Here is a 27,195-nt window from a genome sequence, read left to right as displayed (position 1 = left end):
AGTCTCTCACATTCACAAAAATCACCTTACTGCCGTGTTGAAAAATAAGGTGGATATGCTCAGGCTACGTCTTAACAGAGATGGGTCTCAAAAACTCGTTCTACGTGCGGAAAGTCTTGTGTTAACTTAGCATATTGCTAAGCGCTGAGAAAAAGTGAAGCACTTTTTTTTAATAGACGCGATGGATGGCCTAATAAACATAAAATACATTCCACACACAAATGTTTGTTTGAATTAATTAAGCCTACTCGGCGCAATAATTACCGTTTTTTTTATCTGTTAGATATAGGCTCTAATATTATCTAAAATGTGTCCATCCTAAAATTTAAAGGCAGTTCAATATTTTTCATGAAGACCCAATTTGTAGCTATAATAAATAGCCTACGATAAACATGTGTAATATTATTTGGAAAATTATTTAATATTTGTTTTTACTTTTGTAATAGTTTTTCTCTAAACTTTTCGACCCATAAATCACTCCTTTGCGGCCACCTGGGGATCCCTGGGCCCCAATTTAAAAAGCCCTACATTACAGGTAACATTAGATATAGGACTACATGTGATTTAAATTAGGCGTGGTACATACTTAAAGCATTCTTCACTTCAGCTACACTAGCTACCCAAGATTATATTACTCATTGAACTAAATGAACGGTTTACACTGAACAATTACAAATAAAAAAATATGTTTAAGGCACCACCTGATGTATAAAGAAACCAAATGTAATCTGGATATTGCAAATATAAAATTTCAAACATTCATATATAAAAGTGTAATCACCTTGGTAAATAAAATAATTCAATGCCATTTTAATTTAATAATTTGAAAGAATTTAAAGGGATTTCCAAACTCACCTTAACTTTAGCACACCTGTCTGTGAGGGGTGAACAGGTTTTATATTCTTCCTGTCCCTCCCGTTGGATGTACATGCTGAAACATAACTAAACAGGTTAAGGGGACAGGTTGGTCTGGACAGATTAGGGGTCCACCACAGCTGTCACAGTGAATTTTTAAGTGAAACTAACAGGAATATTTACAGCCCAAACAAACTGGTTTGCTGTATAAGGACAATAATACAGGCCAGTCCATCAGGAACATCATCATATCTTTGTGTTAATCGGTCAGTGTGTGAGAACCCCTTCCTGTCTGTGAATGGGAGTCACATGCTCTGAGAAGCTGACCCCTCCACCAAACCCCAAGGGGTTGCAAGAACTTTCCATCTCTATCTCTATCTCCCTGTCAAGGCCTTTTTGTGAACTAGGGGATTATATGCATAAATCACAATTTGTAATATGCTGTGTTTGTTTTCTCAGCATGTAAGTAGGCCAGTGGTAGGTAGAACCTTTTAACGTAACACAGTGCTGTAGACAGAGCATGTTAATTTCCTATATGCATACAATTATTTATACACTACTGGTATAAGATTTAAAGAAATTAATACTTTTATTCAGCAGTGATACATTAAATTGATCAATAGTGGACAAAAAAATTCAGTTTCAAATAAATTACTTTTTTAAAGGGGCCATAATGCACTTTTCACAAGATGTAAAATAAGTATCTGTTGTCCCCAGATGTTTATGTGAAGTTTTAGCTCAAAATACCCCACAGACAATTTTTTTATTACACTTCATAAACCGTCTTGGCAGCACGTCACCGCGCGTCACTCCCGGATAACAGAAAATGGGCAAAGAGGCAGGGCATGGGTCAAGCTGAGCCAAGTACCCCAGAGTGCAGTCTGGACGATGGGGCGGGGCGACACATTTGGGCGGGGCAACACGTGTCGCCCCACCCCATTGTCCAGACTGCACTCTGGGGTAACTCGCCTGTGCCAAGTGTGCAACCGCACAGGGCCTCGCGCTAAAGTGACAGCTGACTTGATGATATAAAGCCAAGCAATAGTTAAAGTTCATGTTTTTGCCCTTAGAAATACTATAATAGTTAAAGGAGCTGTATGTAAGATTGTGGCCAAAACTAGTACTGCAATCACTTTCAAATTACTGTAGAGTGGTGTATCCCCTCCCCCTCCTCCCTGACTCAAGGTTGCCAGATAGGCTGCAGGATCCAGCAGGGACGTGACGAGCTGCAGCTGTGGTAACTAGAGCAGACCTGGCAACCCGGATGCCGCAACACTACTGACTTCGTGATTGGTAGATAGGTGGAGGGTGGAGCATCAGACCAAAACACAACATGACAACATCAACATCAGTTGAGGGCTGCAACTGCAGTTTTTAAATGACGATATCCTGGCCAGACTACTGTTGTCAGTGATATAAGTATTTGAAATGTACATGATTTCTTAATGTCTAGTGACATTTCAGGGCCATTTTATGATGAATTGAAATACATTTCTTACATACAGCTCCTTTAAAAGACATAGCTAAAAGCGAGACTTTGTTTGTCGTGATGCTGTATTATTCTGCTGTGTGAGTGTGTTTGTGACAGACAGTGATTCATGCGCATACATGTCAGTCAGCGCCGCCTCTCAAATGGGTCAAACCATAAGCATGACACTTGCAGGATTTCATCTGACGGTACTTTTTATTTAAAGGGGTGGTTGGTTATGATTTCACTTTTCTAACTTTAGTTAGTGTGTAATGTTGCTGTTTGAGCATAAACAACATCTGCAAAGTTACAACGCTCAAAGTTCAAAGCAAAGGAAGATATTTGTTTTTAAAGAAATCGTTTTTTAAGGACTACAACAAACGGCTGGTAGGGACTATAGGCTACACAACATTCCTCCCGGGTTAGTTGATGAATTTATGTAGCTGATGTGGAGTTATATCTTCTAGTCATTGATTAGCATATTCTGTCATGATAATCTATAAATCGTGTTCCCGGGGGCGGGTTTATGTAAATTTTAGGGTTAGTGATGTCACTAATCTGTGAAGAAACTCATTGTTGTCCCTACCAGCCGTTTGTTGTAGTCCTTAAAAAGAAAATATCTCCCTTTGCTTTGAACTTTGAGCGTCGTAACTTTTTTAATTACAAGAGTATATATATAAAATGTATATTTATTTTAATTAATATTTAACAAATTAGAAATAAATATGAAATAAATTAAAAAAAATTATCTTTAAAATAAACATGCTGATACTTTAGATAGCAATTGATTCTGCAATCCTATTACAGTATTTTTCACAAATAAAGTAATTGTTTAAAAATATTTGAATATATGAATAAAACGGAAAAATTGTAACAGGGCACTCAGTAATCTGGTGTGCGCACTGGTAATCATATGTTTTTCAAAAAAAGACAAGGTTAGACTAATTTGACATACTGCATACGGTGAAAATGGCATGAATATACTTTTTTATACAGCGCAGCATATTTTAAAATCAAGGATTTAAAGTTTGACGATCGCGTCTCGAGTGAACCTGAACTCTACTCCTGTCTGCATTCTATTCACAGGGACCGAACGTCATGCAGTAACATGTTTATACAGGTTATATTTTTTCGCATACCGTTTACTTACTTTGTTTAACAATTGTATCTAATAACATATTAGATATGACTGTTAAACAGAGACCGTAAAGTTTAAACTAATGGAGACGGATAATATGCCGTTCTCAGCGCCACCCATCAAAATAAAAGTCTGACACATTAAAAAAAAAGTCCCGCTTCTAGCACATCGGCCAATCAGAAAAACTGATCGGCCGATGCCGATATTTCAAAAATAATGAATATCGGCCGATATATCAGTCGACCACTAATTTAAACAATGCTCAATTGGTACTTGATACAAAGCAGGATGGATCCATGCTTTCATATTGTTTACGACAATTTTTGACCCCATCATCTGAATATCGCAGAAGAAATCAAGATTCATTAAGTCAGGGAATTTTTTCCAATCTTCTATTGACCAATTTTGTTGAGGCCGTGCGAACTGTAGTTTTCTGAAGTCTCCTGTTCATAGCTGACAGGAGTGGCACCCGATGTGATCTTCTGCAGCTATAGTCCTTCTGCTTCAAGGTTCGAGGTGTTGTGCATTCAGAGATGCTCTTCTGCAGACCTCGGTTGTAACGAGTGGTTATTTGAGTTAATGTTGCATTTCTATCAGCTCGACCAGTCTGACCATTATTCTCTTCTGACCTCCGGCATCAACAAGGCATTTTCCACCGACAGAATTGCCGATCACTGGATATATTCTCTTTTTCTGAGCATTCATTGTAACCCTAGAGATGGTTGTGTGTGAAAATCCCAGTAGATCATCAGTTTCTGAAATACTCAGACCAGCCCGTCGGGCACCAACAACAATGCCACATTCAAAGTCACTTAAATCATATTTCTTTTATTTATCATATTTTGTATCTTATATATTTTTCCTAAATACTCTTGCAATTCCATCTGGTGATGCTGGTGAAATGACGCATGTTGCAGTCACTGTTTTGAAACAGCTTTAATTTTTCATGGATTTGAATCTGCAATTGATGGAAAACACATCAATGTTGTGCATTAATGCCGAGTTCAGACTGCACGATTTTCAAAATAATCGGGTCACTGTTGTTTTCACACTGCATGACTATCTGGGGTAACATTTGCTGCTGTGTTCACACTGCACGATGGATCGGCGACAGGAGGTTTCACACTGCATGACTTTAAGAAAGAATCGCCGACAACTTCTGCCTGGTCCGCAAACTACGTTTCACAACCAAACAAACGCGAGAAGTGATAGGAAATAACGGAAGATCACGCGTGCGTGAGACCGGAGTTCTCGCGCGACACTGAATTTGTTATTAAAAATGATAGCCTACAAATTGTCTGTGCACTGATTTGTAGCGAAAATGAAAAAAAACAAAAAAACAGTTTATGCAGGAAATGGTTGGGAAGACGAGGGGAGCAAGCACTGTGTTTTGCAAAGAGAGTTGGGGGTAAATAAATAATTTTGCAAATGTCCTGCTGTTGCTGCTGGTCATGCAAATGTTTGTGCTTTGTTTCTGTTTGATATAATTGTAAATATAGGCCTATCTATTAAAATACTGACATTCTGGTCGTCTATAACTCCTCCTCCCTGTATCTTGCTCTCTCATTGGCTGTCGGTCATCGCCGATGTAGTTTTCAGTCAGAACACATTCACACAGCAGGATTGTGAATCGCCGACAGGTCCAGATATTTAGCATGTCAAATATCTCACGGGCGTCGGCGACTCGTCGGCGATTCTCTCAGATCGCGTCTTTGCTCATTCACACTGCCTGATTGTCACTCGCGTGAACGAGCACCGATTTGCCTGTGATTTCGGGCATTTGTCGGTGATTTCTCAAAACCTGTCGGCGAGCCAAAATCGGGGCTAAAATGGTGCAGTCTGAACTCGGCATAAGGGACCATTTTCAATATCAAAGACCGATGCGAGAAGTCTTTGGATCAACAGTGGTTACTCATCTCTGAGCAACAGGGTAATCCCCTATAACTGAGTCAGTATGAGGAACCCTATACAAACTTCCTTAATTAATCTACCAGGTTTCCAGTCAGTATTCAGGCTCAGCTGATCCTGTGGATTTAGAGGTGGATGTGTGAATGAAAAACTGTCTGCGGGACGTGTGTGGGATGGGGGCCTGACGGAGGGTGGTCTGCCTCCCAAAGGTTTGTTTGTAAAGGAAAAAATAAGGGACGTCATATTGTTCATGCTCATGGAGCATAAAGGAACAATGTGAATACGCTTTTGTACAGATTCCAAGGTTTAGATTCAAGTTCAAAGCCTCCTAGAACAGGTAACAGATTTATGAAGAATCTGGAATGCCACTCAGATGCCTGAAAAGGGTTGCATTGTTTGGATGCTGTGTATCAGCTGGATGGTGTGGGTTCAGACATTGGCAGATCCTCCTGGCTGCTACTGTTGAAGCACAAAGAACATTCCACAGCTGTGAGTCAGAGAGCAGGGGTCACTGATTCAGCCCCATACGAGCACTGGGGCCTTTTGATTCAAGGACCTTTCCCATGTTACACACATAGACAGATACACTCACAAAACACCATTACAACCTTGTACACAAAGAGGTGCTTGGGATGTGCCAAGTAAATCAGTCAGAGCAATGAGGCGATGAGATGCCATCCATCAACGAACACAATAACTGACCAGCAGGCGGATAAAAGGATAGAAGATTGAATACCTGGTCTGAACACTTCATATTCATGTTCTTCTGAAGTTCTGACCTACTGTGCTGTCTTGCTGACTGTTGACAATAACCCACCTTGGCAAGTCGGTGTAGCTTTTCACACAGTCAGGGAAAGCAAGGCACCTGATCAAACTCGGATCTGCGCTCCCATGGATCCTCAAGAGGAGAGTGTTATGTCATGAAATAATATTATTCTGCCACTCCTACGTTGAGCGATCAGGTTCAGTCTAGCTCATACAAGGAAAAACAGTTTTCTGCTGTGAGAACGGTCCATCGAGAACATTCAGGGTGGCACGTATTCTGGCAAAGCTGCTATAATTACCGCCACATTTTCGTCAGATTCAACTCAGGACATCCTGACAGGGGCTTGTGGGGTCTGAAATCCAAGACCAGTGTATAGCCATCCTAAATACTCAGTGGATACAGCAGTGAGACGGTATGGATGAGGATGATGTTAAAACACAAACCAGGCATGAACCAAATATCAGCACAGAAAAACATCTGAAATCATGAAAATAATGAATGGGTGTCCTAAAAAGCAAATCAAACCAAGCATGATAATGAGCTCCACAGGATGGGAACTTTGTGTATGTGTGTGTATCTTTTGGTACTGGTGAATACGTGTCACAGTCTGTCGAACATGGAAAAAAGCAGGGTTTCTAATTTGCAGGAGGGTGAAAGTGGTATGGGTGACCAGAAACACCAATAAACACTCATCTTCTTGCTTAAATACCTCCATTCATACCTTTTGGTGGGTATGTGTCAGTCTGTCGAACATGAAAAAACGTAGGGCTGCCTGGGTTGACACAAATTTCATGATTCAATTCAACCCTTCGCAAAGACCCGCCTCCCTGGTTACTGTTGCTACAAGCTATGGACTCTCACGCTCGTCGCTCACACAGTGAAAAAATACATCACGGTGCAAAGAGGTCACTGATAACGCAACGACAGAAAAGACAGATCATTGTTTCTCAAAAGCATCATAAGCCTAAGTAGATTGTAGTAGAACCATTGGAACCAATGGTCTCTGTGTTCAACTTAGCTCACGATGCTTTTGAGAAACGGAGCCCAGGTTACTTTTGGTATGAAACAAAGTCTTAGCTTTGAAATTTGTCATTTTTTAAAAAGAAATTCAAACAATAAATACCGTTTTGCGGCTCTTTAATGTGTCGTGACAGATCGCTGTAACGCCTCAGTTCAAGCAGCACATGAACTGATCAAATCTTCCTACCAGTTAGCTTAAAATAAACATGAATGAACATCAGAGGATATGTTGTTTCAATCGCGGAAAGACGTCAATACACAATTGTTCAAGTTCAAGTCCACTGACATCTACTAATTCTCTTGTCTGGTCTGTTTGTCAGACAAAATGACTGATTTGGAGTTTTGATTGGTCAAATCGCCTTTCAAACTCCCAGCGAAGGGTGAATTGCGATCTACACTCACCGAAAGGATTATTAGTAACACCTGTTCAATTTCTCATTAATGCAATTATCTAATCAACCAATCACATGGCAGTTGCTTCAATGCATTTAGGGGTGTGGTCCTGGTCAAGACAATCTCCTGAACTCCAAACTGAATGTCAGAATGGGAAAGAAAGGTGATTTAAGCAATTTTGAGCGTGGCATGGCTGTTGGTGCCAGACGGGCCAGTCTGAGTATTTCACAATCTGCTCAGTTACTGGGATTTTCACGCACAACCATTTCTAGGGTTTACAAAGAATGGTGTGAAAAGGGAAAAACATCCAGTATGCGGCAGTCCTGTGGGCGAAAATGCCTTGTTGATGCTAGAGGTCAGAGGAGAATGGGCCGACTGATTTAAGCTGATAGAAGAGCAACTTTGACTGAAATAACCACTCGTTACAACCGAGGTATGCAGCAAAGCATTTGTGAAGCCACAACACGCACAACCTTGAGGCGGATGGGCTACAACAGCAGAAGACCCCACCGGGTACCACTCATCTCCACTACAAATAGGAAAAAGAGGCTACAATTTGCAAGAGCTCACCAAAATTGGACAGTTGAAGACTGGAAAAAAGTGTTGCCTGGTCTGATGAGTCTCGATTTCTGTTGAGACATTCAGATGGTAGAGTCAGAATTTGGCGTAAACAGAATGAGAACATGGATCCATCATCCCTTGTTACCACTCTGCAGGCTGGTGGTGGTGGTGTAATGGTGTGGGGGATGTTTTCTTGGGCTTTCTTCCAATTGGGCATCGTTTAAATGCCACGGCCTACCTGACCATTGTTTCTGACCATGTCTATCCCTTTATGGCCACCATGTACCCATCCTCTGATCTCAACCCAATAGAGCATCTTTGGGATGTGGTGGAACGGGAGCTTCGTGCCCTGGATGTTCATCCCACAAATCTCCATCAACTGCAAGATGCTATCCTATCAATATGGGCCAACATTTCTAAAGAATGCTTTCAGCACCTTGTTGAATCAATGCCACGTAGAATTAAGGCAGTTCTGAAGGCGAAAGGGGGTCAAACACAGTATTAGTATGGTGTTCCTAATAATCCTTTAGGTGAGTGTATATTGAATTCGATTCAATATTGATTAATTTGGATACAGGTAGGTACATTTTTCTACTATAATATTAAATGTAAAAGTTAACAACCTAAAGGCTACAAACATTTAAATTGCACAAAAGGCATTTTTGTAATAATAAAATTATAAAAACTTTTTAAAGACATAAGAGTGCCAAGTGTTTGAATTTTGTTATACAATTGACATTACTTTCTCTATAGTATGAATGTGTGTAGTATGAATTAAGTTCGGACATACTACATCTGCCTCCATGTTGCTGAATCCTCTCACGTGGTCTTTAAAGTGTCGATCGAATGCGCACTTCAGAATCATGCCGGATGTAGATCCGTGTACTTTTCACTTATTAATACTAAATTCAGACTTAGACTATACTCAGCTCACATTGGCTACTATACTTCTTTCTATACATTTCTATACATTCATAAGCAGGCAGCGCATGCTCAAATATTTCTAGGCTTTTCTACAACTACAAGAGTGGGATCACTGAGTAACACAGTGCCCTGTTTTGAATTCGACTCTCTGTGGAGCCTGTGAGGAGAGCGTTTTGGGAAAGAGGTCATACCACCGAGAACATTTATTATCAGGCAGCGAACATGAAGGAAAGCACCCAGGGATTTCCAAGTGACTCAACAGGCAGACCTCCCACTGTAATGGCCCCCTTATGGCACAGGGGCTTGTTGTATTTCATGTAAGGCGCACCACCACACAGTAATAATTACATAGGACAAAATGATCTGAAGCAGAGTTTTATTACTCAGCAGAGCTTACACCATTTTCATCAAATCTTTCCCTCAAAAAAGACAGAAAAAGGGCGAGGTACACAGTGGGGGGTATCAAAACCAACTCATTCTGTTTTAAAGTGACATACAGGTCTGTTTATAGTAATCACACTTGTTATAGTCGTATGTTTTGTAATAGGCCTACTATAAAAGCACAATGCTGTAATATGTCCTAGTTCTCTGTCATTAACCCTGCTAGTAACACAGGAAACTGCTTTTGAATAATAGCCAACGGCGGCCCATAATCCATCTGCAAGCAGTGTCTATGGGAACAGCATTATTCGGCAGCAATAACGACAACGAGATACGGCCCTGATATCGAGTCTACACCTGGCACAAATGCTATGGCTACAGCTCCGACAATCCCAAGTCAACACAGTGGCAGTATTGAAACACCTCCGAGGCAGTCATTTCAAAGGCTGTTCTTGCTTTATTAAAAATAAAATATGGTTAAATATTGCAGAAAAACCGGAAGTCAAAACAAACGGATTGTCTGAGGCCGTTTCAGAGCGGGCCGATGTCTGTTATCCTCCCACGCCTGACCTCTAGTGGTAAAATTTAATAATATTTTTTTTATAAAGTTATTGACATTTTTAATTTATAAGTAATAATAATAACAAACACTACCTCCTCTTCTTACTATCAAAAATGTTTTTGATAAAGAACTTGTCTATCTTGAGTGCTGTTTGGGCTTTGGCTAAGGTGAGAACATGCTTGCTACAATTACATGTAGGATGTTTTTTTTTTTTTTTAGGATTGTGACGAGGCGGCAGAGTTCTGGTGGGAGAGGACGCAGATTTCAGTTTCTAATGCTTTCCAGAACCTCGGCTCCGCAGGTGGAGGATCTTCAGTAGCTCTCATTTCCCGCTTTTAATGCACTTCAAAGGTCTCGTTAGGTCCTCAGCAGCAGGGGGGCTCCAGGGATCCCAACAACTACACCACCTTAACGGCCTGTTTAGAGGGCGATCCCTGCTGACAGCCCCGGTTCCCCATCTAAAAAATTATAGTCCTGTTTTACAAGAGGGGCAGGAGGGAGGAGGATAAATCTCTCTGCTCCTGGAGGCAGGTTTAATGAGCACAGGCACACCATCAGCTCCCCTCGCTCCTGAGTTCGGATCTAGGGGTCACGCGCACCTCATTTTGTTCATATTCAAACACTCACTCATTTTAAAGATAAAGATATCTATTTGGGAAAATAAAAAGTGGTCTTTTTGAAGCAAAATAAAACTTTTTTGTGCTTGTAATTGGATGCAAACAATAATAATAACAATAAAGGAAAAGTAAATCAGACTAATAGCTCTAATACATCAGATGAGTGACTGATAAATTAAAACATGCACAATCTGCTAGCTAGAAGAGCTTCGCTTTCTTCTTCATGTCGTTGCGCTTCCAAAGAGGAAGTCTGTCAAACTCGTGGATCTCCATCCCAAAAATGTCAAAGAATGTCTCGGGAGCCAAGTGGCGCTGGATATAAATGAGGAGAGAAAAAATATTGGAGAATTATAAGTCATCAGGCATGTGATCAGCTAAGGAAAAAAAAAAGACTGAACACCTTTTTCCACTCCCCCATTCAATATGTCTATGCTAATCATTAAATAGTTTTTTTAAAGTATTGTTTTGCATAATAATAATCATTTGTATTATTTCTAATTATTAATATGTAATATGTTATTATTTAATACGCATTTGAGTATTTAATAATAATATGTATTATTTAAATGTATTATTATTGTAATTATTTTATTCTACAGAACAAATGAATGCATTTTGACTGTATTTGAAAACGCAGCAATTTACTTCCTCAGATTTACGCAATTCACAATTTGCACAAACTTAGGTCACAAAATACAGAAAATGCACGTTTCCATACAGTTTCCACACAGTGAGGGCTATCGGGTGCTATTTACCTCCAGTCTCGACCTGTCCACATCCTTCGGGAGCTTAGTACGCCCTCTGTTGGCGACAGTGAGCATTTCATATGGGTACACCTTTACAAAAGGAGGGATTGTGTTGTTATGGAGAATGCTATGCGAGGCATTTGCCAAACATAATGAATCGCTGAAAGCAAATGGTTGAGGGAATAATGCACGGTCATTGCATTCTAATAGGGTACACAAACACCAACTCTTGCCAAAGTACGACACTGCAGCACACGGTGCAAGTGAGAGTGTGGCAGAGCATGCGATGGAATATAGGTGAGCCTTGTGAGAGAGAGAGTGTGAGCATGTATTTCCAAAGCAGAAAGTCTGTGTTTCTCAATATAGGAAAGGGCTGGATAGGATAGGGAGTAATATATAGTGCTTTAGTGCAATATAGATACAGTTGGCAGCACAAATTAAACTGGGGTGTGTTTTAGTGCGTCCTGGTTATCCTAGTCCAGAAACACTCAAAAAACCAAACAAGACCGGTTCTGTGTTTGTGGCATTTATAGTGGCAGCAGACATTATATTGCATATTTAAACTAAGTAGATAGTAAATAAAATAAGTAAATGTCGGAAAACTTGTTTGAGTTTTAGCTGGTCTCCCAACTTTGTGGGCTGGTTTTATAGTTCAAGCTGGCCAACCAGCTAAAAACCAGATTGGCCACACTGGGAGACAATCCCAGTGTGAGACCCGCAAACCAGCTTAGGCTTCTTTTTTTTTACAGCTTTTACTAATTTACTAGGTGTTATGCATGCTGGTGCTTTATGCATATTGCACATTATATGTATATTTGGTGCTCAGGAAACATTTCTTCTTATTATTAATGTTGAAAACATTTTTTTTATGGAAACTGGGATAACATTTGTTAGGATTCTTTGACGAAAAAAAGTTCAACAGCATTTATTTGAAATTGAAATCTTTTTTACTGCCAATTTAATGCGTGTTGAATAAAAGTATTAATTTACTTTAAAAGTTTGAACTGTAGTGTAATTCATATTTTAACTACTAGATCAGCTAATGACTAATTAAAGACAGATATTTGATTTGGTGTAGATTCATACAGTCAGTGTCATTAAAAAAAAAGATAAATCGGTTGAATTCTTCTATTTATTTTCCCTACTGAAATGAATGAGGTCACAGGGGTTTGCCAACTGTATGTACGGGAAGGAATTATAATGCTGTTAATGCTAGCACTCCTACGGACAGTTTACAATCATGCCAGTTATTGTTTCTTGCATTGCTGGGAAAGCCTATTAAGTTCCAATCTATTTAATCTTGCCAGTAACTATTAGCCAGGGCCGATGCATAAATTCAGTCCTAAGAGAATCAGGCTTCTGGGTAACTACAGCAACAACTTTAACAAAATATTGCCATATGCAACTGTGAAACCTCTTTAATGAGAACCAGGAGTTCAAAGTTATTGAATAATCTTATGGCACGGCTAAAACAGAGTATGTCATGTGATGACATAATTTCATAGCACAACCAAAATAACAGTCCTCCTGACTGATGAATAATCTTGATTTTTGGGATAGGCGGGGGGTGATTATTTATTGAACACAGAGGAACAGAGGAGCATTTAGAGATGGGAGAGAGAAGAGAAACATAATTATTTGAAAATATTTGGGATACTTGCTTTATATTCCAACATATTAGGCATAGACATTCCCCTGTCCATTCTTGTAATGGAATCGTGGGCATCTTGGGTGGGCTATAGAACAGAACACATACACGTGATGCGAATGATAAGAAAATAAAGCAGAAACTGTTTTCAAGAACTCAGAACCATGGGAAATAGTCTGAATCTAATTCCTAACAGCTATTGCTCTGTATCAAGTTCTCTCGAGGGAGGTGGAAACTTAACTATTCATGTGACGTGCTCTTAAGGGTGTGTGTGTGTGGGGGGGGGACTTTCAACATATCAAACCCTTGACTGTGCTGTTGACTTTCCCCATGGCAATGACTCAAACTCAGACACAAGCATAGCAATGAGGGCATGAGTGCCATTCCGGTTACATGTAGCATGATTTGACTTCCATATGTGCATGACTGCAGATGCACATGCTCAGTAAACACTGCATGTCAGTCACATACCTTGAAATCTGTATGAATCAGAAAGAGACAAAATTCCCAAATATTACTATATTATTAGAATAGCTTTTTTTTCAGTTGTTAGGTGTGTTTTCAGTATTAAAACATTGGATTTTACCTCTTTGTCCTCCACACACGTCCCCATAACTGTTATACTGAGAGAGTTCTGTAGACTGGGGCTGGAAGCACAGACAAGATGCAATTTAGTTGATGTTACACTGGCTGATATGACCTCATTTATTCTACACGCTCAAGTGTTCCAAAACGGGGTTGCAGAAATAATTCACTGATATTTCTGAAGGATCATGTGACACTGACGGCTGCTGAAAAGCAGAAAGCTTTACCATCACAGGAATTTCATTTCAAAATACTATAACAAACTCGTACTTCTATGAGTAAAGTTTACTATAAATCTGAAAGTCTTTTGGGGAGGGATCTGCATACCAACTTCTCACAATCATAAAACTGGTTGATGATTACAGTTTTTACTGTATTTTTGATCAAATAAATGCAGCCTTTGTAAGCATACAGTAAGAGTCTTCATTCAAAAACATTAAAAAATATCTTAATATGTGATGTGTGTACATTTTTTTAATGAGAGAAACATTATCTTTGTGTGTACATTTTTTTAATGAGAGAAACATTATCTTACAAATTAAATCACATGTTAAGATATTTCTTTATGTTTTTGAATGAAGACTCTTACTGTATGCTTACCAAGGCTGCATTTATTTGATGAAAAATACAGTAAAAACTGTAATAATATTGTGAAATATTATTACAATTTAAGATAACGGTTTTCTATTTGAATGTATTTTGAAATGAAATTCCTGTGAGTGTCACATGATCCTTCAGAAATCATTCTAATATGCTGATTTGGTGCTCAGTTATTATCAATTAGTATTGGTGCCCATTATTAATAATGTTTTTTATTATTATCGGCGCTGACAACAGTTTTTGCTGCTTAATATTTTGGTGGAAACTGTGATCAATTTTTCTTTGATGCATAGAAGGTTCAATGAACAGCATTTACTTGAAATATAAATCTTTTGTAACATTATAAATGTCAATAACTGTCACTTTTGATCAGTTTAATGCATCCTTGCTGAATAAGGGTATTCATTTATTTATTTTTCTTCAAATCTTACTTACACCAAACTTTTGAATTTGTAGTGTATCATGGTTTCCACAAAAAAATTAAGCAGCATAAACCGTTTTCAACATTGATAATAATGAATATCATAGCAGGAATAAAATAAATTTGAATAATATTCCACAATATCGCTGATTTTACCGCATTTTATTTTCAAATCAATGCAGCCTGTGGTGAGTTTTTGTGGTGAGTTTGGTAGTTTTGCATCCATATTTTAAATTAAGGTAAATAACAGATGAATGGCTGAGACTTACCCGATGGAGGCCATTTCGTCCGTATCCAGGCAGGGATGATGTTTTAACGGTTTGGGAGTCTACAGCAGAGGACAAAATACTTTTTTTAGACTAATGCCAAAGTAAAGCTTTATTTGTTGTGCTTGCTTTCAAAGTTATGTGGCATTTTACCTGTGGTACAGTTAGCGTATTGGGAGTCAAAGCGCTGGGCGGTCACACTTCGTACGTATTTCTCTCTGTTCATCTCCTTTTCCATCTCCTCCTTCAGAATGAGCTTCCCAAGTCCAGACTGGATCTGCAGTTAAATACAAGACTTAATATAAGTCATGTTGAATCTCAAGTAAATGTATCTTGATTTAAGACTGTTTAGATATTTGTACTGGAAAAAAATACTGAGTACTGAGTTCTTCCAATTATTTTTTTAATAGTTTTTAGTGCAAATATGCAAATAAGGTGTATCTGTGTCTAGTTTTTCAGTGGTTTTGGGCAATAAAACAATGTGTATGTGTAAATAACGCTGTATATGCATTTAAAGGATTGCTTTCACCAAAAAATGACACAAGCAATGTATAAGTATTAATACGCCCTCGACCTTGCTGAGATGTTCCTCCTGAAGTTGTCTGCGTTTCAGTTGCTCGTCCTCTTCTTCATCCCGTGACCGACTCCTCCCATCTGAGCCTGTACATCCAGGACCAGTAAAGGATTTTCAAATAAAGCCAAAAAGAAAGAAAGAAAAAAATATTGAGATGACTGCAATATTGTCATGTCATTGTACCCATGATGACCTTCAAATGGAACCTCTGAGTTCAAGTTATACGCATGGAAAACAAACAATGGAACAAAAATAACAATACAATTGATCAGATTGAGTGGTGTAATGATTTGTTGATTGGAAACGTATTGGATTTATTAGCGTTGGCAAATCTTTGTGTCTGTAAAGCAATCTTGTGTTTAGTGTTCTTCCGATTTACTATCATCACAACTGGTTTTAGGGGTAGGTAGCCAGACGGAAATAACAGGCTAAATTTACCAGCAGGAATCCAAGAGTTCTCAATATACATTGTTTTGAGAGCATTATTTAATTCAATAAAGACTTCCATTCGTTTTTGGTTGCTGTAGGGTTTTATTTGTGCCGTTGGGCCTGGAGGAGCCAGCAGCAGGACCGTACCTAAAGCAGCGAGGGACGGCGGACACGGCCAGTAGTCGGTCTCGATCTTTGCGGTTTCGTCTGGCCGAGGGGCGTGGGCCGCAGGGAACTTGGATGATTTGATGATGTCATCAGCGGACTTGCTTTGGGCTGCCAGGGCAGCTGAATCTGAATCGGTATTTTGGGGGAACTGCACTATCAGTGACGGCCTCTCAAAGGGTTTTAATAAGTGCAGTGCTGGACAATCAGTTCAAAGCATGACATTTCAGGATTTTTATATCTAAAAATGTAAATGACCTATTACAAAAAATGTCAAATATATATATATTTTTTATTTCTTGCTCTTGTTTTTTTTATTTTTTTTTTATTAAAACAGTAATACAGAGACGGTATCAAATGATTTGAATGTCAATGGCCAGTACTGCATCTTATAAAGGACTGTATAAAGTGGATAGAGCACACATGCTACTGTTTGCAAGTTTATAGATTTTTATAAAATTAAGCAAGCAGAAAATGTAAATATATAAACTGTATTTTGAAACCAGTAAATGGCACAACTGTTCAAATGGTGCCATTCAGTTTATTGAAACTAGCTTGATGTGTAGATTTACAGAGTATGCAAGATAGAGACCAAAGCAGAGTCATCTGAAGTGTCAGTGAATTTGTTATGGGATCTGGCAGGCTATAACTCCATGCAGTTAAAAGGCAGAATCAAAGTTTTACGGCGGCTGTTAAAGAAGATAGTATTTTGGTTTCTTGTTGCGAGCGAGTCAGTAGTGAGGAAGCAATAAATAAAGAAAAAGAAAGTCTCAGAGATGAGAAAAGTTTATGATGTCAAATGGTACTTACATGTGAACATGTGATGTGATCATAGCATCATTACCAAAAATTAATCGATGGATGGAGTCAACACACATAAACAAACATATATAAATAATCAAAATAATAGTCAGAAATAATGCTTGCGCACACACCATAATGACTGTCACCAAACATGTTTTACGGGATAGATAGATAGATAGATAGATAGATAGATAGATAGATAGATAGATAGATAGATAGATGGGTGAATGGATGGAAAGACAGTTGACTGACAGACAGACAGACAGACAGATAGATAGATAGATAGATAGATAGATGGGTGAATGGATGGAAAGATAGATGACAGACAGACAGACAGAGAGACAGATAGATAGATAGATAGATAGATAGATAGATAGATAGATAGATGGGTGAATGGATGGAAAGACAGATGACTGACAGACAGACAGACAGATAGATAGATAGATAGATAGATAGAAAGATAGATAGATAGATAGATAGATAGATAGATAGATAGATAGATAGATAGATAGATAGATGGGTGAATGGATGGAAAGACAGATGACTGACAGACAGACAGACAGACAGACAGACAGATAGATAGATAGATAGATAGATAGATAGATAGATAGATAGATAGATAGATAGATAGATAGATAGATAGATAGACAGACAGATGATAGAAAGAGACATGGATGGATGCATGTATGGATGGATAGATGGAAAGACAGATGATAGATAGAAAGACAGACAGACAGACATATAGATAGATAGATAGATAGATAGATAGATAGATAGATAGATAGATAGATAGATAGATAAAACAACCATACCATGCTGTTTGTAGATTGGTGGTTTTCTATACATGTTAATGCCTTGGTCTGTAAATTAGAAAAGATCTAGTTTTAATAACATTTTTAATGCAGTCTCAGTCACAAATAAGATGCTCCAATCAACCAGTTATGATAATGATTTGGGGAAAAGCAAGCCGTATGTGGCAGTACATGTACTCAGCATAAGGGGTCATCAAAATCTACCATTAAAACAATAAATAGATAAAAGCATAAATGCATCATGGGGGGTGAGAAAGATTTAAATTAAAGAATGGAGGGGAAGAGACAGAGCAGGAAAAACTCTAGAGAAGAAAAAAGAGATGATGCTCCAGCTCCTACCTGGGATGTGGAAATGTTTAGGGGTCAGAGAGAGGGTCGGGGTGGCCGGCCGAGAGGAAAGGGGAGAACTCCGGCCACTGGATGGCTCAGTGCCTCCAAACAAGAAGAGCAGAATAAGCGGGAGAAAGAAAAGAAAAACAAAAGAAGAAAAGAAAGAGAGAATAATGCCGGAATAAATCTTCACTGACGGAAAGATGGACAAACAGAAAAGGGCTTCAACAGAGAGGTGACAGAGAGACGGATTGGACCAGTGTGTTCGCCCCACGAAAGAGAACAGGGTTTGAAGGACAGACAGATTGGAAAGAGAGGAATGGTTTAGGAAATCAGCATGCACATACTTCACAATCAAGAACATGGTATCATTCACCAGCACAGTCGTAAGGTACACATAACATTCACACTGTTAGGAAGCTGTTGTGTCTGATGGTAATATGACTGAATATCCTTTAGGGCTATTGCCTATGAGGAAATGTAAGCATGCAACATATACACGTTCCAAAAAATAGCGTGCTGCCTACATAGACAGCGTTTCAAGGCATCACATGTGCTCTTCCTGCTGTCAAAAAGGTAGACATCTATGTTGCCCTTCACGGAGAAGGCAATCCCACAATGCACTCCAAATAGCTCCATAAATCCAAAATGGTGGAAAAAGCAAGAGAAATGTTGACTATAAAGTTATATTATATTTATATTTATTTTATTCAATACTAAAGCACTAATTTCATTTTTATTCAATTACCAATTGACAATTTTGAATATTCACTCATCTAACAACTTGCCTTTTATATATTTAGCATGTCTGTCAGTAATATATTTTCAGGACAATCAAGCATATCCTCAATAACAACAATAATAATAATAACAACCAGAATGACAGAATTCCATTTCAGTTAGGATGCCACCTTAGAAGACAGCTGCCTATGTAGGCACTAAACAGCAAGGCAGCTCACAAGATTTTGGAGCAGAGTTATTAGTATAAGAGTATTAGTGATGTCACAGTGGCTTGGTTTAATGTTGGTTAATTGACTGTTATCAAATGAATCGAATTCTGAATAGTCAAAACACAGGACCAGCATGCATCTGAACTGCCACGGGCACCAAATTGCTCTACACAGTCAACAACAGCCAAGCCAAGACATACCTATGCAGAAAGAATCTGTGGAGAGGACAGAGGGACATTACACACATGAGCATGTGATTAGTAAACTGTGCATTAGCTTCAGTTGCATCTACAAACGCAGCCCTTGACCTCATAAGAGCGCCATTCAAGCATTTCCAAGACTTGTGATTTTCTCAAACAGAGCCGCCAAAAGCACAGCTTTACAAGCTAAAAAAATCAATCATCACATTCAAGACATTTCAGCAGGCCTGAATCAGAGGAGGGAGGTGGATTTGTGTCTACAGAACGATACTGAAAACTGAGAACGAGGCGAAGAGGTCGGGCAACCGCGGTGGAGAGGCCTTACCTTTGTTATGGGGGAGGAAGTGATGTCGGAAGGGGGAGGTAGGGCGCGTGTCGCTGTTGCTGGAGCGCAAAGAGGAGCAGAGCTTCAGCATTCCTGCCAGCCGCTCAGGGAAGAGGAACAGAGGAGTAGAACGAAGGGGAAAAAAAGAGGATGGAAGGAGCACACATGAGCAGAGGAGGAAGGAAAAAAAAGCTCAGGAGGAAACGGAAAGCAAGAAAAGGCCACGCGAGGCCAAAATGTGGCGAGGAGATCTCGCTTATCCGTACACTCTGCTGGAATCCTATGGAGGCAGGATTGGGAACGGTTCATTTGACTCACCTGGTCTGTGGAAGTGCTGGGGAGACTTGGATAGAGGGGGTATGTAGTTATGGCGGTGGTAGACCGGAGAGCCGATGGAGCCCTGACTGGTGGATCTCTGAATGATGCGTTCCCTCATGTCATAGCAACCCTACCGCACACATGCACACACAACATAACATATGGGAAGGTTCAACATATCATACACATTCACATTTCTAAATGTATTGTTTAATGACATGTACTATAGGCTCTACTATAATAACTTAGCATTATAAAATAGCCTCTAACCTCAGCAGATGGAGTGGGAGACAGTGTCCTTGGAGACTGAAACAGAACAGGAACAAGAGCTCTATGTAAGGATGCATCAGAATAAGCACTCAAAGGTGGAGAGGAGACTGTATGCTGGATAGAGCAGGCCAGAAAAGCAAAAATGTTGGATTAGGAACAGGAAGTTAAATCATGCCACTGTTGGTATACTTTTTAAGGTCTGTGTGACTTTGTATATTTGGTAAGTTGTTAGATATGAGTGAATATCACAAAACTCAAGAAATGTTCACTCTAAGTTAAAAGAACAAAATAAGAAATTATATGCATTACATACAAAAATTCACTTATTTAAATAAAATTATTCATTTAATAATAATTATTATAAGATACAATATATTTAGTATCATAGTATAAGTAGCCTACCATTCAAAAGTTTGGGGTATGTACGATTTTTTAAATGTTTTTGGAAGAAGTCTCCTATTCCCACCAAGGCAGCATTTATTTGATCAAAAATACAGTAAAAAAAGGCAATATTGTGAATTATTATTAAAATTCAAAGAACAGTTTTTTTTTAAAGTATTTTCCTGTAAAAGCAAAACTGAATATTCAGCAGTCATTACTCCGGTCTTCAGTGTCACATGATCCTTCAGAAATCATTTTTAGTATTCTGATTCTGAGCTTTTCCCAGAGTCAATGCAATTTATGACATTTCTTTCTATTATCAATGTTGAAGAAAGTTGTGCCGCTTAATTTTTCTGTGTTTTCAGGATTCTTTGATGAACAGAAAGTCCCAAAAGAACAGCATTTATTTAAAAAATATACTTTTTATAATATTGTAATTTGTAACAAGTCATTACTGTCACTTTTGATCAATTTAATGCATCCTTGTTGAGTAAAAATAATATTAATTTCTTTCAAAGAAAATATTACTGACCCCAAACTTTCGAACACACACACACACACACACACACACACACACACACACACACACACACACACACACACACACACACACACACACACACACACACACACACACACACACACACACACACACACACACACACACACACACACACACACACACACACACACACACACACACGCGTGCACACACACAATATCTTAATAGGGTTAATTTTCTTTAAACAATATGTAATTTCTTTGTTATGATTTGGGAAAGTTCTTTGTGAGATTCACCCAGCTGTAGCAAAGATAAAGACAGACAGTCAGACAAACAAGACAAGCATTACAGACATAAGCACACACTCCAACAGGACACTCTTGCTTCTTTGTAGTAGGTAGCCATTAATTATACAGAGGACTTCTTCCAGTGCTCAAGGGACAGCTGAAGATCAGTGCCATCTCCATCAAAAGCACATTTAGGAGAGAGAGAAGTGCAGCCACAGCTCACAGGCTGACTGTGTCGGGGTTCAGAGGGAGGTCACTGAAAACTTACTGTTTCTGCTGACAGTGAGGAGGGGTCTTGTGGCAGGGTCTGGGAATGTGGACACAGAATTACAATCACTAAAAATAACGTATTATGTCATACGTCATGGAAACAGTCGTGTTTTCTGTGACCCTGCATGCATTGCATGATGTTTAAAATGAAATGAATGTGATGAAGGAATCGCACAGAAGCGCTGGCAGTGCTTGTCTTGAATGTTAGATGCTGTCTATGTCTAATGTCATGATAAAGTCTAAATTGAAACTTGACACAGATCAGTTAATTGAGAATGAGACTGAATCTACATGGCACATATAGAAGCTTCTTCAGTTTTCCACTGGGTTTTTGAGTACACAGTACACACTTCAAGTGACTGTCACTTGCAAAGTCTACTTATTTAGAGAGCAGCTATTCAGATGAGACTGAGAGAACAGACAACGGCCAGTGAGATGAGTGAAACTAAGTGTGAGAGGCATTGGATGTTCATGCTTATAAGATTAGGTTAGGTTTTATAAATCAATATGTTAGTTGTGTTCTTATTAGTTTGGGTTGGTAATCCACAAACTAACTGGTCTTATTTCTATCCTGCTTCCACTTACTGTGGCTCTGCCTCTGGGAGGGCTGCCACCTGAGGCTTTGACAGGCTGTAGGGGAGGAAAGGGTTGAGTTTGGTTACTCTAAAAGCTTGTCAGTGACTCAAGAAAACATTATGCATTAAAGGAATATTCTTGGTCATTTTCAACTGGTCTGTTACCACAGGTAATAATGTTGTTAACAGTAATACACTTACAATGAAAGGCTAACTGGCTAGTGGGTCCCACTACAAAGAAAACACATGACTGTGCTTTTTCGAAAGTATAACTTGATGGGTTAGCTTAAAACTAGTGGGATAGAATTGCTTGCTTCCTTTCTGTGGAGTTATAGCTGCTATATCATTCATGTCAAATCAAACTCATGTCATGAGTGTATAACCCGGGACTTGAACCAGCGTCTATGGCATGGGATGCGGGATTGCTAACAATGATGCTAAAGGAGTCTCTAGCGTCAGTCGCTAGTGCGCCTCTTGAGATCAGAGGAGTGAGGTTTACATGCACAGCTCTCGCTAGCTGGCCTCCGTTACACTCAGCCCCCTAAACCTCACTCCCATCCGGGTCACGGCACCAATGCAACATTTCCGGTCCTATTTTCGCCCCACTCCGACCAATGTTTCCGGCCTGGGAGCTAGGCATGCTAACATGGAGCCTAAGACTGCAGTCTCAGTCGCTAGTCTGCCTCTTGCTCCCCCTAGCTGGCCTCTGTTACATGAACAGCTAAAAAGCAAACCCAGCTAATTTTGCTAAACCTGTATGTAGGTCTTGTTTTCCAGTGAAAATATCTAAACATCTTTCAAACAAGATAGATTAAGTAGCATTGGAGAAGCAAAATTCAGTTTTATACTCATTTTGTATTTTAAAGAAGAATAAAATATTTGTTATTGGGCTAGGAAAAACACTACCGTTCAAACATTTGGGTTAGTAAGATTTTTTGGTAACACTTTATTTTACAGTGTCCTTGTTACATATGTTACATGTACTTACAATAGTATTAAGTTAATTATGCATAATTACATGCAAAAAACCCTCAACCAAACCCTAATCCTACCCTAACTCTATAATAAGTACATGCACTTAATTAATATTACCCAGTACTTAAATATATAATTGCACTGTAACATGTACTTACAATAGTATTAACAGTTAATTATGCATAATTACATGCAAATAACCCTCAACCAAACCCTAATCCTACCCTAACTCTATAATAATTACATGCACTTAATTAATATTACTCAGTACTTAAATATATAATTGCACTGTAACAATGACACCGTAAAATAAAGTGTAACCGAATTTTTTATTTATTTTGAAAGAAATTAATACTTTAATTCATGCAAGGATGCATTAAATTGATTAAAAGTGCTAGGCTTTTGCATTGTTACAAAATAATTCTAGGGGTGTAATGATACCCTCATGTCACGATTTGATACATATCACGATACTGAGCTCACGGTACAATATTATTGCGATACTCCAAGACATATGATAAAACGTTAACAATTTGATATTACATTGTGGGTGTAAATTAATAGGCTTGGACTTGGTGCTGGTAACCCAATGCACAGGATCATGGTGACACCAGGATAAAAATAATCATGATTCTGAAGCTGAAAATACAGAATTATTTTAGACGAATATGCTTTGTCACTCACTAGATATATTTAAAATAATGTAGGCCACTTTTTACTGGTAACATAATACATTTGGAATTATCAGGACCCACAAATATTCCCCCATTGCATAATTATACATTATATGTAACATCATAACATTTTATATAGTAGTTTAATGTAGTATTGACACTAAAGCTCTGAAAATTTGATTTTTTTTCCCCCCCACACAGTGAATTTTATTTTGGGTAAACTATACACAATAAATATTGTCACTATCCACAATACATTTTGTTGCATTTTTGTATTGCGATATATATTGTGACACGATCTGATTCTGAAGGATCATGTGACACTGAAGACTGGAGTAATTGCTGCTAAAAATTCAGTTTTGCTACACAAAAATAAATTACATTTTAAAATTAAAATAAAAAACTGTTATTTTAAATTGTAATAATATTTCAAAATATTATTGTATTTTTACATTCCAAATAAATGCATACCAAATGAGAGCCAGAGATCAAAAACCTTTTATATACCAATCCCAAACTTTTGAACGGTAGAGTAATTACTATGATTTTTTTTTTTTTTTTTTTTGGTAGTGCATAACCAGACTTTAACTAAATTTTAAAGTTGCCTAAATCATCCTTATGAGTAGTCCCAACTCACAGGGACGATTTAGGCAACTTTAAAGTTTATAGCTTAAAAAAAATAAGTATTGATTCAAGTAAGTGCTAACAACAATGTGAGCTTCATATTTCTGCTAAAACACTTTGACCCACTTGCTTGATAGGCTTCCATTGTAAATATTTTACTGTAAATGCATTTCCTGTTTGTTTATACACAATCAAAGACATGTCTAAATGATTGAATGTGGTAATCAATCATAGATGCAGGTGAAAACCCCCCCTAGGAATATTCCTTTAACATGCATCTTCACCACCGCAGACTGCCTGAGATCTTGATTATGGTCACCAGGGGGCGCTGCGACACTGCTGTCTCTACACAGAGAATGCGCACAGGCGTTTTCAGGTACAGAAGAGCAATGTTTAATAGACAATGGGAACCCAAGAGCAGTCACAGAGAATAAAAAAACACATCTCGCATACATTCTTTTCATGCATAGACATAGCTAACATGTTGACAGGAATACATGCAATGCACATGATCACATACAGAGAAATGAGCAAAAGCACACACTTGCTCACGTCTGCTCTGTCCGTGGCCTGAGAGCCTCAACCAATAGAGCTTTTTGGAACACTAATGGGATAATGGGGTCAGAGAGCTATTATGGTTACTGTGACAAAGTAGGGACCTGGGGATGGGGATGGTATTATCACAACTATGGAGCATTAGGGTTGGGTCTGTTATATAGGGGTAGTCTGGTAGTGTTTGGGCCAGATCGCTAAAGTGGCCAAAACCCAAGTGCAGGTTTGATAATGACTAGACCAGTGGCTCTCAAACAGGGGGGCGGGGCCCACTAGGGGGCCTCAGCAAACTTCCAAGGAGGCTGATGTATGACTTTAAAATATTTAAATGAATAAATTATTATTAATATATTAAAATAATCAAACTCGAAATTATAATGCTAAAAATAAAGACTAGATCGTTCACATCTCCAAATTGAAGAACAGGAATGCTAAATGTATAGAGCATGGCTGTTCAAACATTTTTAGGCAGGTACACTGTCCGATTTGAGATAAAATGGCTTGAGTTATTTTTTTTATGAAAGCCACACCTAATCCCAAAAAAAATGAGAATAAATATATAAACATAAATCGGTGACATCATGTCTACTCAGCCATATAGTGGCTATATCTATCCGTTTGGGTCATAATAGCACATCGTTTGTTAATCAGAAAGACACTAAAAGTTTACGATTCAGATTACCTCTCCAGGGCTGTGCCTTCCTTGTCTTTCCAGGGTGGAGGAGGTGGAATGGAGAGACTCATAGGATATCATGTCTGGACGCTCTATGTCATAAATGGCCTTGACTCTGGGAATGGCTGCTAGGTCCTTGTAATCAATAATCTCATTGTCTACTTTTGCCTGGAGGAAGGAGAGGATGAGGGACAGGGGAAGGGGACACAGGTGGAGAAACACAGGGAGAAAAGGTGTTGATGAGGAAGAGGTCAGGGCACAGGTCAAAGGTCATCCACATCACATCCAACCAAAGCTACAGCTCTCACAAAGGTCATCACACGGGGCAAATGGACACTTATGGAAAGATGAACGCTGTTGTTGGAGGCATGCTTATGTGGAAAGCTATACATTTTCAGTGTTAATGTAAATGATACTCTAAATTCGTTTACATGCAAAAACGATGCTACAGATGTCAAATACAAGGCAAAGGCAAAGAGTGGAGAGAAGATGAAGGAAACTCCTTTGCTTTTCCTGCATGTCCAGGAGTTTTTTTTTTTTTTTTTTTTTTTTACATTGACCCTGAAGTATACCAGCATCAGAATCCGTTGTGGGTTGTGTGATATGATCTGACAGACTCAGGAAACGATTGTGGGCGCCGTTGAGTGGGACTCACATAGATGGTGTGACCTGGAGATCCAGGTATGCTCGAGCCAGGTCTCGAACAGATACTCTCAGACGATGACCTTGTGGGCTGCGGGAGAACGAGATGTTGTATTAGCAATAAGCTGAAGATAATAGACACACATATTGGTATAGCTTAGCTACAAATGAGCATTTTGTCATCAGTCACTCACGCTCATGTCCTTCCAAAACTGTATGACTTTCTTTTTTTCCATGGAACACAAAAGGACAAGGTCTGAAGAATGTTCACGCTGCTCTTTTTCATACAGTGGAAGTGAATGGGGACCAGGCTTTCAAGCTCAAGCACCATAAAAGCGTTGTAAAGTAACTCTATACACTATATGCACTATATTTTAAGTCTTCTGAGGCCATACGATAGCTTTGTGAGAGGATCGTTATTCTTAAAATCGTGTTGGTCATCTTTCACTTTCATTGTATTGAAAAGTGCAGCTTGGACATTGATCGAAATATCTGTTTGTGTTCCATACAGGAAATAATAACCTATGTAAAATATTATATACTTTAAAGGAATATTCTTATGTGTGATTTGAAAAATGTATTGTTTTTGGAAACTTAATTGCATGTTAATCACAATTAAATGAAAATGTATTGTAGTTTAAATAAGTAACACATAAGTACATGCTTGTATGTCATTTCATAATTACTTTTATTTTCTTTGAAACATGGTTAAAGTGTACTGCCAAATGCATTACAACTATATGAAAATGAACTTGAAACTTTAATTTCAACACTACAGTTGAAAATTATAATCAATGCTTTAAAATGTTACACATTAAAATAAGTGTACTTCTTTAAAGCATGATAAAAGATTATTAAAATTGATTTAAAATGTAAAACTTTTAATTTCACATTATTACAAAGTGCACTTTTTGTGTGTTAAGAAACAAAATAATGAAAGTGTACTCTCTTTATGTGGCCTTTTATTTCATTAATATATATATATATAATATGTTATATGCAAG

At 38.5% G+C, this 27,195-nt stretch overlaps 2 protein-coding genes across 46 annotated transcripts in view; both read right to left on the bottom strand.

Annotated features, from left to right (window-relative positions):
- Window positions 1–9,392: 9,392 nt before the first annotated feature.
- Window positions 9,393–13,134, bottom strand: LOC130102832 (actin-binding LIM protein 1-like). The gene is made up of 3 exons (XM_056268926.1): window positions 13,001–13,134; window positions 11,349–11,429; window positions 9,393–10,905 (listed from the first exon to the last, which is right to left on the bottom strand). The coding sequence occupies exons 1-3, from the start codon at window positions 13,040–13,042 to the stop codon at window positions 10,792–10,794; spliced, it is 237 nt and encodes a 78-aa protein (XP_056124901.1). The 5' UTR covers window positions 13,043–13,134; the 3' UTR covers window positions 9,393–10,791.
- A 191-nt stretch (window positions 13,135–13,325) lies between these two features.
- ablim1b (actin binding LIM protein 1b) overlaps window positions 13,326–27,195 on the bottom strand; it is a 90,474-nt gene continuing 76,604 nt past the window's right edge. For 8 of the 45 annotated variants that reach the window (XM_056268902.1, XM_056268914.1, XM_056268904.1 and 5 more), the window contains 16 exons: window positions 26,205–26,282; window positions 25,559–25,717; window positions 22,062–22,106; window positions 21,475–21,513; window positions 20,037–20,072; window positions 19,767–19,896; window positions 19,449–19,541; window positions 19,124–19,138; window positions 17,983–18,075; window positions 17,644–17,691; window positions 16,010–16,156; window positions 15,434–15,519; window positions 15,013–15,136; window positions 14,863–14,921; window positions 13,574–13,634; window positions 13,326–13,466 (listed from right to left, as the gene is read on the bottom strand). In XM_056268902.1, coding sequence (XP_056124877.1) covers window positions 13,447–13,466; window positions 13,574–13,634; window positions 14,863–14,921; window positions 15,013–15,136; window positions 15,434–15,519; window positions 16,010–16,156; window positions 17,644–17,691; window positions 17,983–18,075; window positions 19,124–19,138; window positions 19,449–19,541; window positions 19,767–19,896; window positions 20,037–20,072; window positions 21,475–21,513; window positions 22,062–22,106; window positions 25,559–25,717; window positions 26,205–26,282 — 1,233 coding nt within the window. In that variant the 3' untranslated portion in view covers window positions 13,326–13,446. Of the gene's footprint in view, window positions 13,467–13,573; window positions 13,635–14,862; window positions 14,922–15,012; window positions 15,137–15,433; window positions 15,520–16,009; window positions 16,157–16,351; window positions 16,744–16,781; window positions 16,833–17,643; window positions 17,692–17,982; window positions 18,076–19,123; window positions 19,139–19,448; window positions 19,542–19,766; window positions 19,897–20,036; window positions 20,073–21,474; window positions 21,514–22,061; window positions 22,107–25,558; window positions 25,718–26,204; window positions 26,283–27,195 lie in introns of those variants that run through there. The other 37 variants (XM_056268892.1, XM_056268907.1, XM_056268899.1 and 34 more) reach the window with 28 other exon arrangements.

The sequence above is a fragment of the Rhinichthys klamathensis genome, unplaced genomic scaffold (assembly GCF_029890125.1).
Source record: "Rhinichthys klamathensis goyatoka isolate OS25496 unplaced genomic scaffold, OSU_Roscu_1.1 h1tg000277l_1, whole genome shotgun sequence".
NCBI lineage: Eukaryota > Metazoa > Chordata > Actinopteri > Cypriniformes > Leuciscidae > Rhinichthys > Rhinichthys klamathensis.
This window is presented reverse-complemented; position numbering and strand designations above follow the sequence as displayed.